Source organism: Mastomys coucha, unplaced genomic scaffold (genome assembly GCF_008632895.1).
Source record: "Mastomys coucha isolate ucsf_1 unplaced genomic scaffold, UCSF_Mcou_1 pScaffold21, whole genome shotgun sequence".
Taxonomy (NCBI): domain Eukaryota; kingdom Metazoa; phylum Chordata; class Mammalia; order Rodentia; family Muridae; genus Mastomys; species Mastomys coucha.
The window spans coordinates 95,526,397-95,543,401 of record NW_022196904.1 but is presented as its reverse complement, the minus strand read 5'-3'; the positions used below and the strand labels follow the sequence as shown (position 1 = coordinate 95,543,401).

Below are 17,005 nucleotides of genomic sequence, written 5' to 3'. Positions count from 1 at the left end.
CTTTAATAGCAATATTTTCTTAAACATAATACTTCATATTTTAGAGAATTAGTATTCCTTTCTGAGGATCATGAAAAATGGGAGACTGAGCAAGAGAGATAACTAACATGGGAAAAATGTGATTTCCAATGTGATTAACTACAAATAAATGTGGACTGACGGGATGTAGGAAATGAGCCTTAAAAACATGTACACTAAATAGTCTGATTATATATGTGTGCACTCGTGTGTGTGTGTGTGTGTGTGTGTACTCGCATACATATGTAACAATAACAGAGAATAAGAGTTCATGAATTTAAGAGAGTAGGGGACATGGGAGAAGTTGAGGGTCAGAAAGAATGGGAGTAAATACAGTACTCATGTATGAAATTCTCAAAAAATATGTACAAAAATTCAAAAAGAATTATAAAAGAATGAGAAATTTGAAAATTAAGAAGCAGAGCTATTCACTTGTCTAAAAAATATAGGAATCCATGTTGGGAATCCTAAGGGACTTCTAATGTCACAGAATTAGGGCCCATTTTAGTACAAGTTCACTGAGCCTGAGCCATCTACTTCTAGGCAGGTAAGCAGACAACACAGAATGGAGGTCTGGAACTCGACATCGGGAAGTGGCTTCATCTTGGTGGGGATTCTGGATGGCAGTAGCTCTCCTGAACTGCTCTGTGCCGCAATTACAGCTCTATACTTCTTAGCCCTGACCAGCAACGGGCTGCTGCTTCTAGTCATCACCATGGATGCCCGGCTTCACGTGCCCATGTATCTTCTACTTGGACAGCTTTCTCTCATGGACCTCCTTCTTACATCAGTTATCACTCCCAAGGCTGTTGTGGATTTTCTCCTCAAAGACAACACCATCTCCTTTGGGGGCTGTGCCCTTCAGATGTTTCTAGAACTGGCAATGGGTAGTGCAGAGGATCTTCTTCTGGCCTTTATGGCCTATGACAGGTATGTGGCCATTTGTCAACCTCTGAACTATACAATCTTAATGAGTCACAAAGTCTGCTGGCTCATGATAGCCACATCGTGGATCCTGGCATCCCTCAGTGCTCTAGGATATAGCATCTACACAATGCAGTATTCCTTCTGCAAAAACCATCAGATCAATCACCTGTTCTGTGAGATCCCTCCATTGCTGAAGCTAGCCTGTGCAGACACCTCCACATATGAACTCATGGTTTATTTAATGGGGGTTATTGTGCTAATTCTTCCTCTAACTGCCATCCTGGCCTCCTACTCACTAATTCTGTTCACTGTGCTCAATATGCCCTCAAATGAGGGCAGGAAGAAAGCCCTTGTCACCTGCTCTTCCCACCTGACTGTGGTTGGGATGTGGTATGGGGGTGCTTCCTTCATGTATGTTCTACCCAGTCCCTTCCACAGCCCCAAACAAGACAATATCAGCTCAGTTTTCTACACAATTGTCACTCCGGCTCTGAATCCCCTCATCTATAGCCTGAGGAATAAAGAAGTCACTGGAGCGTTGAAGAGAGTCCTGGGAAAACGATTGTCAGCATAGCCCAACCTCTAGGTAGTTCTAGTAGTTACCCTTTATACTTAATTCTTTCAGAAAGTCAGAATTCTGGTGTGAATGAAAGGTTTCTGCTAAATCCTAGAGTAAGAAGCATGTCTTTTGGTAGAGAAGTGTGGAATAGCAAGAAAGTATGGCATCCTTTGGAAACGCTTTGTGAACTTTTTCAGGAGATGTTGGAGAATCTGGTGATTTGTTATATATGGACACAAAGACAAGGTTCATGTCCAGGTGGTAGATGGCATTTAGATGTTGTTCTAAAGTCATTTTACATTGGAAATTGGAAACTTTTGTAGATAATAAAGTATAATTGTAATAAGTGAGAATCAGATTATACTCCAACTATGTGATTCACACATAAATCGGGGGAGATTTTTGAGTTTTTTATAAGGTTTTAGTAAAAAAAAATAATTAGTTACAGTTTTGTTGAATGTTGAGTTAGCATCAGCCTTCTGGTTTGACAGGTGCTATCCATGAATTATGGTGTGTTCATGTTTGTGTGTATGTATGTGTGAGTGTGTGTGTGTGTGTGTGTGTGTGTGTGTGTATAATATATTTTTCCTTTCTTCATTTTATTTTCAATGATGGAAACTAAACTGAACCAAATATTTATACTTCTATCCTATGATAAAAATCAGTGCTTTTTCAATTTTTTCTAACATGTCTTGAAATATCTCAAAACCTGCCTAGGTTCCATATGCTTAATATGTGCATCTACCTTAAACATTGTACAATGTATACATGTGTAAAGCCATCATCTGTTACTCATAAATATGCATAATTTCTGTAGTTTTGTATCCATAAATCCCTGGCTAGAATTAGCATTTTTGGGAAATGACAACAAACACTGCCATGGATGTGGTGTGAGGGACACTACACAGTAAGGAGGAAATGTTAGTGAATGTGGTCTCTATGGAAATAAGTCTAGATATTTCTCCAAAAGCTTGACATAAAAGTAATATATGACCCAGTTATGGCACTTCTGGGAATATATCTAATGGACTCTACATCCTATCATAAAGACTTGAAAATTTATGTTCATTGACACTTTATTTAAAATAGAAAATGGAATCACTGAAGATGTCCATTAATGGATGAATGGATACTCAAAATTTAGGACACATACACTACAGAAGTTTGTTTAGCTGAAAAGAAAAATGAAATAATGTATATTGTAATTAAATTTATGGAACTGTAAACAAAAATAATTATACCAATGTGGTAACACAGATACAAAAAAACAAAGACCATGTATTCTCTCTTATCTGTGGATCCTAGCTCTAAATCCTTTGTTCATGTTCATGTGTTAACCTAGAGTATTTATAGAACTGGGAAACTAGAAAGGAGGGGGCATTGGGAGACTACCTGTAAGCAATGGGATTTGGCAGAACATGGTAAAGAGATAAGATATTGGAGGGAGGAAGGTTTAAGCAGAGAAGAGGTAGGAAGATGGAAGTACAGGGAAGTTGAAAGGTGTATAAAAATGTGGAAATCTAGTATCTTGTAATTCAGTGAAAAATAGAATTTTTAAAAGTGCTTCAATGGACAAATAAGTTGAAATTGGAAGAATAGCAGGAATAAACAGTATAACTTATTTTCTTGTTAATTTAATATTCTGTACTACATGAGGTCATGTTACATTTTTGAAAACTGGATAATTGTTTTATGCTCATGTATAACTCAGAGGTTGCTATCATTAAAACTGAATATAGAACAGTGCTTACCAGACGCTGGGGAAAGGTGATGGTGAGGGATGGGGTCAGGGCAGTGTTGATCATCATCAATGGGCACAGAGTTGCAGTTAGGTAGCAGTAATAGCCTCTGATGTGATGCTGCGCCATAGTGTGAAAATACATAAAAACAATGTGCAGTGCTTCTTAACACCTAAAAGTCAGGACTTTGAAAGTTTTCCCTGTAAACCAATAACAAATATTTGAGAGGATAAGTATTTAATCTGATTTTAAGATTGTTCATATATATACTCACATGAAAAATAATACAGAACAACACTAATCCATACAATATCATGAATTTTATGTAGTAGATAAAATAAGTAAAGATTTCTTTCTAAAATTAATAGATTCAGTGTACTAGAAATAAATCAAGTTCATGTTAAATCCCAGAGGTAATCCTTATGTACAGTTAGTGGATATTCTTTCATTTTTGATATAGGCACTCACTTTATGGGGTACTCATGTAGAAGTTTGCTTCATCTGATGGAGGCACACAGGGGTGTTTTTCTCCTTATTTTAGACTTACAGGTACTGTAAGGTAGGCTGTATGGTAGCCTTACAAAGCAATGGTGGAGGGGCTCAGGTGTCTGAGAGATCACAAGAGTTGGACTTCAGTGTGTCTCATCTTCCTGTTAACTTTTACTGTGAATGTAGCCTTTCTGAACCAAGGTCTAAAAGCTATAAATTTCCAGTAATTCAACACTTATTTTAAAGCCTTACTGTTAGGACTAAGACAACACATACAATCACTTCCAACTAGATATCTAGAATGTGATAATTATATCATCTATCTCAACAGTTCTAAGACAAAATTGCCCTGGAAATTATAAGTTGTAGCCTATAACATCACTCAGATGTTTGTAATGTAGCACACTATATTATCACTACTAGACAAGTAATGGTGTTTTATGTATGTGCTTGTATGTGTTCATATTAATAAGTCACTGTCTTAGGTATGTAACTAATATTCCTTATGAATAGAGTTATTAAATTAAGGTTAAAATCAACTGCATGCTCTTTATATTAAAAGAAAATGTTTTTCTAAAATGCTAGACATTTTTAATTTAATTTTACATAGAAGTTTTACCTATGTATTCATTATAACATTTAAATCCCTTAATTTAATTTGCATAATTATAGCTTTTTCATTTATATATTTAGCTTTTTAATATTCAGGAAATAAACACTTCATTATAACTATAGTAATAATTTCTTTTAATTTGTAATTTAACTTTTTAATATTTATAATTGAAACATTTTATATCATATTTATTTATTTATTTCCTTTTTTATTAGATGTTTTCTTTATTTACAATATTTCCTTTCCCAGGTTCCCCTCCAAAAGATAAAAGAAAAAGAAAATAAAATAAGAAAAAAATAAAATTAAAAAAAAAACTAAAACAATCCGCTGTCCCCTCCCCCCTTTAAACAAGGAAATAAGTTTAGTTTTATATTTTCTTCTAATGATATTTTATTCTTAAATAATTATTTTCCATGATTTATTTAGGAAGAATTTTTGTATTTTATAGGTTTCTGGTTTATTTTATAATTTTCATTTATTTTTATAATCTAATTTGTAAATGTATAATTTAATCTAATGTGTAAAAACTGTGAGAATGAAGCTAGAAAGACTGCTCGGTGGTTAAGAGCACCTGTGACTTTTACAGAAGACTCATGTTCTGTTTCCATCAGTTACAAGGCAGCTCACAGTAAGCTGTAACTCCAGTTAAAGGGCATCCAATACTCTCTTCCGGCATCCCTGAGCACGATGCATGCACATGTTGCACATATATACATTCAGAAAAGCACTGGCTGACATTAAATGAAAATAAATAAATCTTTTTTAAAAAAAACTGTGGACTTCCATGTATTATTTTTTTCAGTTGCCACCTTCTTCTTAGTCTTCTTTGTAAATAATCTTTCCATTTCCCACTTGAGTTACCTACTAGACTACAGTTGCATGTTTAAAGAGAGTTTCTATAGATCTAGAATCTTCTTCCTCTCTTCTTTCCTCCTCCTCCTCTCCCTCCTCTTCTTTCTTTTCTTCTCTTTCTTTTTGAGATAAGGTATCACTATGTACCCCTGGCTGCTCTAGAACTCATTCTGTAGACAAGGCTGGCCTTGAACTCACAGAGATCTACCTGCCTCTGCCTCCACATCTGCTTCTGCCTCTTCAGTGCTGGGATTAAAGGTGTGCTCTACCACTATTGGTTATTTGAAAGTTTCACAACATGCACCCTGATCACGCTCAGTTCCCAGTCTTCCCAGGCCTATCCCCTTTCCACTATGGTGATCTCCTCTTAAAAAAGAAAGAAGAGAAGGAGGAAGAAGAGGAAGAAGAAGAGAAGGAGAAGGAAGAAAAGGAGGAGGACAACAAAGAAGACAAGTCCAATTTGTATTGCCCATATACCCACTGGAGCATGGTCAGACTTTCAGTAGCCAGGCTGTGGAATCCTCACCTGCACCCCTGACAGAAACCACCAATTGTGGCAGCATCTTTATCACAATTTCTAAGAGTGTTCTTCAATGGCTTCCTTCTAGACTGTTATTTTTTATAAATATATTTAATTTTATTGCCCACAATATAAACACAGTGGCAATATAATCATGAGTATGTTGAGAATATAAATTAATTTGCAATGCAGGCTTTTTTTTTACAGTGTTAAACCTTGCCTACCAAAGCAATAAATTCTGTCATACTTCTAAAACCCACTAATGCTCTCCGTTTTATAATATGTCACACTGTCATACCTTTGGTTTCGTTTTATAACATTGTTTCACACTTCAGTTAACATAGAACATTCAGCCACAAACTCCCTTCCCCTCTCTCAATCTCCCACCCACCCTCATCTATCCATACTTGAACAGCTTAGGGTAATTTTACTCATCCCAAATTCACTGATCTTCCCCAAATTTTGTTCCTTAACAATAATTTCTTCCTGAGATGTTTTCTTCAGTTGTTTTGTACAACTGAATAAATTATAATATGATTTCCCATCACAGAAAAGGCCTGCCACACACTCCTTCTCTTTTAGATAAACTCTTCTAGTTTCAGCTAGAGTCACCCCCATAGATTCCCAGGACTCTCCCCCATGTCTCAGGCACATTCTAGAGATATCCCCCCCGCCCCATCCTGACACACTACCAATTTCAATTCTCTCTTCCCTGCTCTCTCTATACTTGATCCTCCTGTCCAATTCAACTCCTCATCCCCTCTCCTACCCAGTTCCCTCTCTCTATCCACCTCTAATATCTGTTTCATTTCCCTTTCTGAGAAAGACTTAAGTGGAAGCTCCTTGTCATTTGGTTTCTTTGGGTCTGTGAATTGTAGTATAGTTATCTTAGACTTTATAGCTAATATCCACTTGTAAGTGAGTATATATCATGCATGTCCTTTTGGGTCTGAACCACCTCACTCAGGATGATATTTTCTAGTTCCATCCATTTGGCTGCAAAATTCATGATATTTTTGTTTTTAATAGCTGAGTCATATTCAATTATGTAAATGAATCACATTTTATTTCCCATTCTTTACCACATGCTAGTGAGGATGCAGAACAAAGGGAATACTCTTCCATTGCTAGGAGTGAAAGCTTGTACAACCACTCTAGGAATCAATTTGGTGGTTTCTCAAAAACTGGGAATAGTTCTATCTTGAGACCCAGCTAAACCACTCCTGGGCATATACTCAAAAAGAGGCTCCACCAGCCCATATGGACAGTTGCTCAACCAACTATGTTCATAGCAGCTTTATTCATAATAGCTAGAAACTAGAAACAACCCAGCTTTTCCTCAAAGAGGATTTCTTTTTTTTTTAACTCTTGAAATTATTTTTTTCAATTTTTTATTAAGTTTTATTGCTTTATATAAGAAAAGATACATAATTTCAATTTATCTGAATTTGTTAGCATTTAAAAACATTTTAAATAAATAGAATTACATTACATTCTTTTTTCCCTTTTGTACCCCAACTCCTCCCAGAGACACCCCTCCCCCTTCAATACCTGCCATATCTTTCTTTTTTTTTTCAAAGAGGATTTCTTTATCCACTTTCTATCTGCTGGGTATACTCAATCTCAAACAAGCCCTGTTCTCATCTGTAGGCCTGTTAATTGCCAAAGTAGTTTGTATGTTATATAGACTAGGAATTTTTTTTATCATTTCCCTTTAACCTTTTAGTAACACTGACACTGATGAGCATCCTCTCTTATCTTTGCCATCCCTCTCTTCTTTCCTTTTAGTAACACTGACACTGATGAGCATCCTCCCTTATCTTTACCATCCCTCTCTTCTTTCCTTTTAGTAACACTGACACTGACGAGCATCCTCCCTTATCTTTACCATCCCTCTCTTCTTTCCTTTTAGTAACACTGACACTGACAAGCATCCTCTCTTATCTTTACCATCCCTCTCTTCTTTCCTTTTAGTAACACTGACACTGATGAGCATCCTCTCTTATCTTTACCATCCCTCTCTTCTTTCCTTTTAGTAACACTGACACTGACGAGCATCCTCCCTTATCTTTACCATCCCTCTCTTCTTTCCTCTCAGTTACCAGCTTTCCTCCTCTTTCCCTTCACTCCATTAACTTTTGCGAGTCCCTGTCTCTTTCTGGACGTGGAAGCTCCTTCCCAGGCTACTGGCATAGACTCCTTTCTTCTTATTCAGGCATGTTGCTTTGATCATTTCCAGCTTGAAAGGTTAATATAATACTTATAAATTTGTGATGAGAAAGCCTGAATATGTGAATAATCAGTTTACATTTGTCTTATCACATCTCTTGATATGAGATGTGAAAATGAGAATTTCAAACATATAAATGTACTTTCAGTTCATCACTTGCTAATCTTGTCCACTACACATACCAGATCATGACAATGTTCCCAAAGATGTATAAGATATTGTTTCTGACTTTCACCAAATTTATGTCACTAGGTATGGACCTCATCATGTGGTGTGGAACTCAAATCCAATTAGAAATCAGTTGGTTACACCACACTCATAAGAGTCATGTCATTGTCATATCAATTGGAACATATTAAGTCAAGTTTGTGTTGCTTTTTTCATTTATAGCAGTTTTGTAAAACTTACTGATAAATCAATTTATAGAGATCAAAAAACAAAAGATCACTACTTATTCAACTTTAACTATAAATAACTAAAATGAACAAAAGGGTCTTTTGTCCTGTGTTTGTTTCTGTCTTCTGTATTTATTGATAAGTTTGAAACAAAGATGTTTCTGTGTCTTTCTTATCTTTTGGGGAAGACATTATGTAGTAAGGCTATAGTTTTTGTGATGAGGGCAAAGATTGAGATTTTCATTAATTTAACCCCTTTGCAGACATGTTTGAGTAGAAGGTAAACAAACTTGACAGAAATTCTCTGCCTTGTTGGGTAGAATGCAGCAAAATCAAGGTGTTAAGCAGGAAGCCAAGTCCTTTCCTCTTTCATCTGTTGGTATATTTGCTTAATAAATTCACATGTGTTCCCCAGCAATTTCCTTCTTTTGGAACCACCTCAATATGAGGAAAAAGATGTATGTTAGTCTCTCTCTGCTGTGATTATTAGAATTTGTAGAATACCATGACAATTCCATGCTTACTGCTTGTCCTCAGTACACAATCCACATTTCTTTTTCATTACTCTGTTCAGGTGTGGTCAGTCATTTAGCTTGGTGAATTTTTCCTGTTAGAAAGTTCTTCTCATCTGCTTAGGAGTCTTTTATTCTTCTCTGAGAACAGTTTTAAGAAATATCTGCAATACTGTATGTATTAGTAAATTTTGTCAGATTAGTTATTTGTCATATTAAACTACTTTAACTGCCAAAGTTTTATTTGCATGTATTAGCTATTTAAAATGATAGGTTTTATTGTCAGGCAAGTATTGCATGCAGATATACAATCTCCCCGCAATTATACAATCAGTGTTCCTGATTTTCTGTCCCATTTCTTCTACACTGTGCTCTCAAGAAACCCCTGCCTGTCTTGCAGCTAGAAATGTAAACATGGCTTATCAATATTTCTTCTTTGGTTGCATGGGATCTATGAAAGCCTGATAGTGTACAGCTATTATCTCACTGCTTGAAAAGCTGAGGAAGGTAGAACCCAAGTTCAAGGGTGAGAGAAACCTAGGTCTTAAGAACTAGCTAAGTGACAGAAGACATCAGGAAAGCAAGCCAAGAAACAAACCCAAGAGGATTCATTAACTTACTACTTTCTAGGCCAACATTTCCAGGGGGTGCTTTTCAGCTGGGAGATAAGTCCCTCTGAAGATAAGCACAAGAGAAGAAAATGATGAGGAGAGTATGAGATCAGAAGACAAAGCACAGTGTTTCTGGGTGAGGCCCTGGCTTACTCTGGACCCAGGGACATTCAGATGGAGAGCAAAGAGGCCCTGTCATCAACCTTTTGAATCTCTACTTCCCTTCTGTAACTTCAATTTTTGCTCACAGACAGCAGAAGAAACTTGAGCATCAGGATACAAGAGCAATCTGAAAAGTGACAAGAAGCCAGAGGGGCTCCACCCATGCAACCAGTCAAATAGAAGCTGTTTCTACCAATTCCCTGTAGAATGGCACCAGAAAAGACACTATCTCACTCCATAAGAAACTAACCAAAGGCTGATAGCTGTGTAGATGCCGGCACTGCTACTTCTAGGACACAACTGTAGGTGAAAGGAAGAACCCATTTGATAGACCCTGGTTGCACATCATGAACTTAGGAAACAAACCAATTAATCACTGCTGAAAAAAAGCCACACCTGCTCTCCCTATTTGGATTGCAATAGCCACTGTTTAAGCAACCAAAAAGAAGGTGGTTTGGTCAGGCAGCTAGGCTTCTCACCAACCGAGGTAAGGAATTTGTCTCTCACTTAATGTAACATGAAGCCCTCTAAGTCTAAGCATCCAATGGTAATACGTAGAGCGTAAATGAGTCCCTAAAGATTTAAACTCCAGTATTAGATCCACTGTTGCTCTGAATTCTTTTCAGTCTCACTATTTTAGGTTTGATATATCAACATATATATACATATACTACATACATATACATATACGTGTGTGTGTGTCTGTGTGTGTCAGTAGATAATCAATTAGGACTGGTAAAGATTATAGTGTTATAATGTAGAGCTGAGTATCATTTCCCAGTCAGTAATATCAATATTTGTCTTCAGAAATTTTATCAAATACAATAAATTGCAAGAAACTTGTAAATAAAGAATGAAAGCTCTCATCTTGTTGGAGTCATGTTGGTGTCATAAAAGGTTTCTGATAATCCAAACTAGAGTTGATATTAACAAAAATTCACCAAACTACCTTTTTCTAGGCAACCAAAGAAACCTGGCAAAATGGAGTTCAAGAATTCAACTTTTGGAAGTGGCTTCATCTTGGTAGGAATCCTGAATGGCAGTGACTATCCTGAACTGCTCTGTGCCACAATCACATTCCTGTACACACTGGCACTGACCAGCAATGGACTGCTGCTCCTTGTCATCACAGTAGATACACGGCTCCACGTACCCATGTACCTTTTACTTAGGCAGCTCTCTCTCATTGACCTCCTCCTGACATCAGTCATTACTCCCAAGGCTGTCATGGATTTTCTTCTGAGAGACAACACTATCTCCTTTGGAGGCTGTGCCCTTCAGATGTTCATTGAATTGGTACTGGGTGGTTCAGAGGACCTTCTTCTGGCTTTTATGGCCTATGACAGGTATGTGGCCATTTGTCATCCTTTGAACTACATGATCCTCATGAGTCCAAGAGTCTGCTGGCTCATGGTGACTGCATCGTGGATCCTGGCAATCCAGATGGCCCTGGGATTTACCCTCAACACCATGCAATATCCTTTCTGCAAATCGAGGCAGATCAGACACCTCTTCTGTGAGATCCCTCCCTTGCTGGAGTTGGCCTGCGCAGACACCTCTAGTTATAAGCTTGTGGTTTATTTGGTAGGTGTGCTCATGTTAATTCTCCCACTTACTGCCATATTTTTCTCTTATGCACGGATTTTGTTCACTGTTCTCCACATGCCCTCAAATGAGAGTAGGAAGAAAGCCCTTGTTACCTGCTCTTCACACATGACTGTTGTGGGCATGTACTATGGGGCTCTCACAGTCATGTATTTCCTACCAAGTTCCTACCACAATCCCAAGCAAGACAATATCCTTTCTGTTTTCTACACAATTGTCACCCCAGCGCTAAACCCACTCATCTACAGCCTGAGGAATAAGGAAGTGACTGGGGCTCTGAGGAGAGTCCTGGGAAATACTTGTTGCCATCATCCCATACATTCAAGGTAGTCCCAGGATCTTTCTTCTGAATTTAATTACTCCTCTTCATCAGAAGACTTCTGCTCTGAAATACTCTTGAAAAAAATAAAACTGGACACTAAAATCATGTATCTTGTGATTGATTGTAATCATTGTAAAATCATGTATCTTTTGATTGTAATGCAAGAATCCATTAAATAACTTTTAAAAATTCTCTTCTCAAGGTGTTTAATAGGATAAGATTCATACTCTTTAGGGTTTCTCTTCTATGTCTTTATTTTCTAATAATGCTAAAAACTCTACGGGCAGTACTTTCTAGATCTGAACCCTGAAATTTTACATTACATTCAATCAAGAACTATAGAAAATAACTTCAAGTGGTGACTCAATTATTAGGAGGGGATGATTTGGGTTTACAAAAATTTAGATCATATAAAGTCAGTTAAATGTAATACTAAAAGCAATAGATTTGTCTAATTCCAATTTTGTAAGCAACAGCATTTATGGATGCTCTGACTGATGCCATGGGTTTGGGGGAAAGGAGAGAAATCTTCCCCCACCTCTCTCTCCTCAGTGATGGAAATTCAAAGAAAATGCATGCTGCTATTCTGTATGTAATTAAACAAAGAGCAAAATAAATATATACTTTGCATTATTTTTTCTAAGTATGTGTTTAAATATCTCAGAAACTACTAAGGGTCTATTATTTACCTAGTTTAGACATTTCACAATGTACACATGTCTAATAATATCATATAGTACCTGATGTATGTACAATTTTGTATCAGTTAAAGATAAATTTGGACAGGCTTGACAGTGTATCTCTTTAATCCCAGTAATCAGGAAGCAAGCTGGTTTCTGTGAGCACAAAACAGGATTAAACACAGTTTCATAGTAGAACCTTGTCTAAAAATTATTTGAAACTTGGACAATAGAATAAATGATAATTTTCTTCTTTATTTAAAAATGTTATACTTTAAATGAATTTTTGTTTCTTTTGTTTCTTGTTTATTCATGTCTTATCATTTCTAGTGTTTGAAATTTTATACATCAATACAATGTATCTTTGCCATACAGACCTCACACCTATCCTATGATTCCTGGCTACTCAACACATCTACTTCCCAACTTCATGTCCTCCTTTTTCCCATACAAACACAGTGAGTGCAATTAGTGCTACCTATATGTACATGGGTGAGGGACTCATCCACTGAGACATGGACAACCTATCTATCACTACCCACCGAAGAAACATGACTCTCCTCCCTTCTTTGGCAGCCATTTCTCAGCTCAGGTTTGGAATAAAAAACCCTTCCCCACCCCATGGCGGAATTTTTAGCTGAAGAAATCGTGTGTAGAGCTATGCTGGCAATCACAGCTGCAGTGAGTTCATGTGTGCTACAGGCATGCCTTGTGTAGAGCCAGACTTTCAGAGTACTCTTTCATCCTCCGGCTTCCATTATTTTCACCCCCTTCTCTTTGATGTTCCTGAGCCTAAAGTGGAAAGATTGATAGAGATGTAACATCTTTACCTGAGCATTCACAGCTGCTTATTCACAGCACTTTGGACAGTTAAAGTCTCTGCATTAACCATTACCCTCCACAGTAAGAAGACTCTGATGAAAGCTGAGAGCTGCACAAAACCAAGAATATAAAATAAATATATAGAAGGTAATTTGACACAACCTTTGGAAACATATTGTCAATATGCTTTCTCTTGGAGGCTATAATTTCCCTAGACATGGATTTGACAATGCTTACAACACAAAGAATGAGTTGTTTTCCTGTGGAGTAGACTTCATACTCAATCAAGAAATGAGTTAGTTACCACCCATAAATAGTATTGGAACAATTTTTCCAGCAGGCATATAGTCCCTGACAAATCTTTATTGTAGCATATAGGTTCCAGAGCAGGACGAGACCACTAATAATTTTTTTCTATCACCAGGTTACATAGTACCTTCTAGCACTACAAAAGTCAACCAACAGGGAGAGATTTTCCTAAACAGTTCTTTGATTTATCTGAGTCCTACAACTAACTCATGCAGTGTCTTTAGTAATAAGGTTTACTATCAGCCTATTTAGTAATAGTGTTTACTATCTATTTACTGTAGACAATCACAAGCAATGACAATATCCCAGTGTGGTCTATATGTGTGCTCACATGCATTTGTTTGTCTTTGTGTGCCTATTGCGTAGTAAATTTCACTTTACTTATTTTAGATTGTGATCTCGGGGTTGAATCATAAAAATATGATGGTACTTTTATCCATGTCATTGCTGAATATGTTTAAATTTTTAATTTCATTTGGCTTGTCTGTGATACTGTCAATATCATACAAATATGTACAGGGTACAAACTTCAACCAACAGTATATAGCTCTGTTTTGAAATACTATTAATTTTGAATTCAATGTTAGATTTCAAGAATCAAGAATAATTCAGCCAAACAAAATGTAAGCACTAATGATTTTTCCAGGAAAGCAATATCAAGAATTCTAGCACTTGGGGCCTAGACAGAGGGAAAGAATACTAAAAATGTCCCCAAATTTGCAAGGTGGCTTCTTGTACAAGATGTCTAGAATATAGATGAAAATGAATGAGGTCTGAAGCCTTAGGAGAGGCAGAGCCGTTAACTTTTGTTACTTTCTCTCAAGGCATACAGTTCCACATATAACCTGTATCAAAACAGAGCCTTTCTATTCCCAAAAGCAAAAGGGAATCTCAAGACATCAAGTATGCTGAGGTTACTTTTGGAGCTGAAGGAGTCAGATGCCAAAGAAAGAGGAGGTGTTTCTTCTGGCGGAGTGCTACAGGACTGTTCCTTGTATCATGGGCCAAATGATCTCCCAGTCATTACCATTTCCAGAAATCAATGTAGGAGATGGATACAGATGATTATCTGGTATCTAGGACAGGATCCTTGGGAGAGGAAGGGCTTTATCAGCTTGTTTTCTTTCTCCACTATCCTTTTTAGAAAAGATTGAACCCTTCTGTGAACTATTGTTTCAGGATAACTAATGTTCAACATCTTTTGTTACCAGGGAAATGCAAATGACATTATATTGATTAGATGTTACAACAGATAAAGTGTCTACCAACATTGAAGTAAAGAATATCTCTGCCCACCCTCTGGTTCTTATATGTTTTTAGTGTCCTCTTTCTGAATGTTCTGCAAACACTGGAGATGCCCCACTTAGGACTAAGCAATTATAGACTATAGTCAATACTTTGATTAATTATGAATCTCTATATTCATTTCTTCTTCTTAGAAAATAAGTTTCTCATACCAGTCAGAAATAAGTTGGCTAACCCATAATAGCCATGTACTACTAGCCACTTTTTGTCTGACATTGTAGTATCTAGTGTTCAGCCATTAGCAAACCCTTTTCTCTTTGAATTGTCTTCACAGCACCCCTGAAGCTGAAAGCTAGATGGTAGAAAGAGAGGCAGGGGAGATTATTAGTCAGTTTTGTATTGATTCCTATATGAACTACATGCAGAGTGTGTATTGTCTTCAGCAGTAAGGGCTTACCATATCCTTAGGGTGATCAAGGGCAGTACACTGAGTGCTGTGTTGATTGCCACTGGGGCTTTACTGATAACTCTGGATCTGTTACAACCATTGTACCCATGAAGTCACAGAAGCTATGGTGTTTCTGTGAAACATTTGACAAGATTAAGACTGCCAGGGTTTCAACAAGGATGAAAAAAGAACTCATGAGTCTCCATCCATAACTGATGATACTTGAAATCTGAAAAATAGAAAAATGATAATATACCTTGTTTTCTTGACAATTTAAAAATGATGACTGCTTCTTTAGGGAGAACGCCATTACTATTTGTAAATTTGTTCACTTGTAAGTTAGCCATGCTCCTATGGATGGTCTAATGCCCATGCTCACATTGACAGAGCTACTTGAATTCCCAATCACATACTGCCATTCTCAACACACATCAGAGAAGCTCCTTCTGGAAGTAGATGAGAATTAACACAGAGAAACAAATTTGGAGAATGTGAAGAAAGTACGATACATTGTAACACTCAGCTCTAAATGGAATGTCTCCATTAAATCTTACCCTTAAGACTCAGGGATCTATGTAGAAGAATAGGGGGGAAGAATGTAGAGTCAGAGATGATGCATGACTCGAAGCAAATGGTGTCTTCCAGACATAACAGGAGAGTGATGTACATATACACTAACACAAACTGTGGCAACATGTCCAAGATCTGCACAGGTTAAAGCCAGATATGGTCACAGCACTGGGAGGGGAAAAGTGGACATGGAGTCCTCCCCTTAATGAAGAAGCTATTTTATTCTATTATTTTGTTAAAATCAATTTATGTACCTTAGACCTGGGTTTCTTCTCCTTCCTCTATACACATTATTCATAGTCTCTTCATGTGTTCCAAATTTCCTGAACATTTTGTGTCAGGATATTTTTAGATTTGATATATCTTTGGATGGGCTATCCACTTATTCTGTTTTGTCTTCAATATCTAAATTTCTCCTTTCCATGTCACATAATATGTTAGTGAGATTTAACTCTAAGCCTTTTGTTGCATTCCTGGGTTTGTTATTTCACATTGTACTTCAGACTGGGTTTTCTTTGTGACTTTAGTTTTACATTTACATCTCCAAATGTTTTCAGTATTTCACTCAAGTGTTTGTTTTCACAGTCTTCATTAACATGTTTATTTAACCCCTTTAGGGCCTTGAACACATTTATAAGTGCTAGCTTGAACCCTTTCCCTTGTGCTTCAGCCCAACTGCTTATCTTGGGGATTGTCGCAATTATGTTGTCTTAGTTGTTCATATTGTGTTTTGTGCTGTTATTTAGGCATCTGGAACTAAGGTATTTGTGGTTTTCTTGGTGTAGGCACCTGGTCTCCACTTTGCTGGGTGGGTGTTTCATTTTCTGGTTGTTTTTATCTAATCTGACAGTTTGTGAACCAGAAGAATGATGCTTGGTTCTCACTTTTGGATGTCACTGGGTTTTAGGATTCAGTCTCCAGCTGCTCTTGGGCCTGGGGTTGTGTGATTGGATCTCTGAGTTCAGACTTCAAGTAGTCTCAGATTAGATCAATGGTTTAGTTGAGTGATAGACCAGTAATCATGTGAAGGATTGTGACTCCACAATTCTTTTTTAAAATATTTTTATAATCCAGTCATTATCTCCCCCAGTCAGCCCTCTGACTTTTCCTCATCCCATTCCTTCCCCCCATTTCCAAGAAGATATCCCCATTGCCCTACCCCTCATCAGACCTCCCCATTCCCTGGGACCTCAAGTCACTCAAGGGTTAGGTGTATCTTCTCTCATTAAGGCCAGCCAGGCAGTCCTTGGCTGTATATGTTTTGGGGGCCATAGACCAGTTCATGTATGCTGCCTGGTTGGTGTCTCAATATCTCAGGAGTCCAAGTTAGTTGAAACTGCTAGTCTTCCTATAGGGTCACTCTCCTAAGCTTCTTCC

At 37.2% G+C, this 17,005-nt stretch overlaps 2 protein-coding genes across 2 annotated transcripts; both read left to right on the top strand.

Moving 5' to 3' along the window:
• Nucleotides 1-583: 583 nt before the first annotated feature.
• On the top strand, nucleotides 584-1,519 carry LOC116100797 (olfactory receptor 2AG1-like). Its single transcript, XM_031384529.1, has one exon. It carries the CDS (start codon nucleotides 584-586, stop codon nucleotides 1,517-1,519), a length of 936 nt encoding a protein of 311 aa, XP_031240389.1.
• Nucleotides 1,520-10,590: 9,071 nt separating this feature from the next.
• Nucleotides 10,591-11,630, top strand: LOC116100796 (olfactory receptor 2AG2-like). Its single transcript, XM_031384528.1, has one exon. It carries the CDS (start codon nucleotides 10,609-10,611, stop codon nucleotides 11,560-11,562), a length of 954 nt encoding a protein of 317 aa, XP_031240388.1. The 5' UTR covers nucleotides 10,591-10,608; the 3' UTR covers nucleotides 11,563-11,630.
• The last annotated feature ends 5,375 nt before the right edge of the window (nucleotides 11,631-17,005 follow it).

Coding starts and splice junctions, on each gene's coding strand:
- LOC116100796 (XM_031384528.1), top strand. CDS start 10,609: ATGGAGTTCAAGAATTCAACTTTTGGAAGTGGCTTCATCTTGGTAGGA.
- LOC116100797 (XM_031384529.1), top strand. CDS start 584: ATGGAGGTCTGGAACTCGACATCGGGAAGTGGCTTCATCTTGGTGGGG.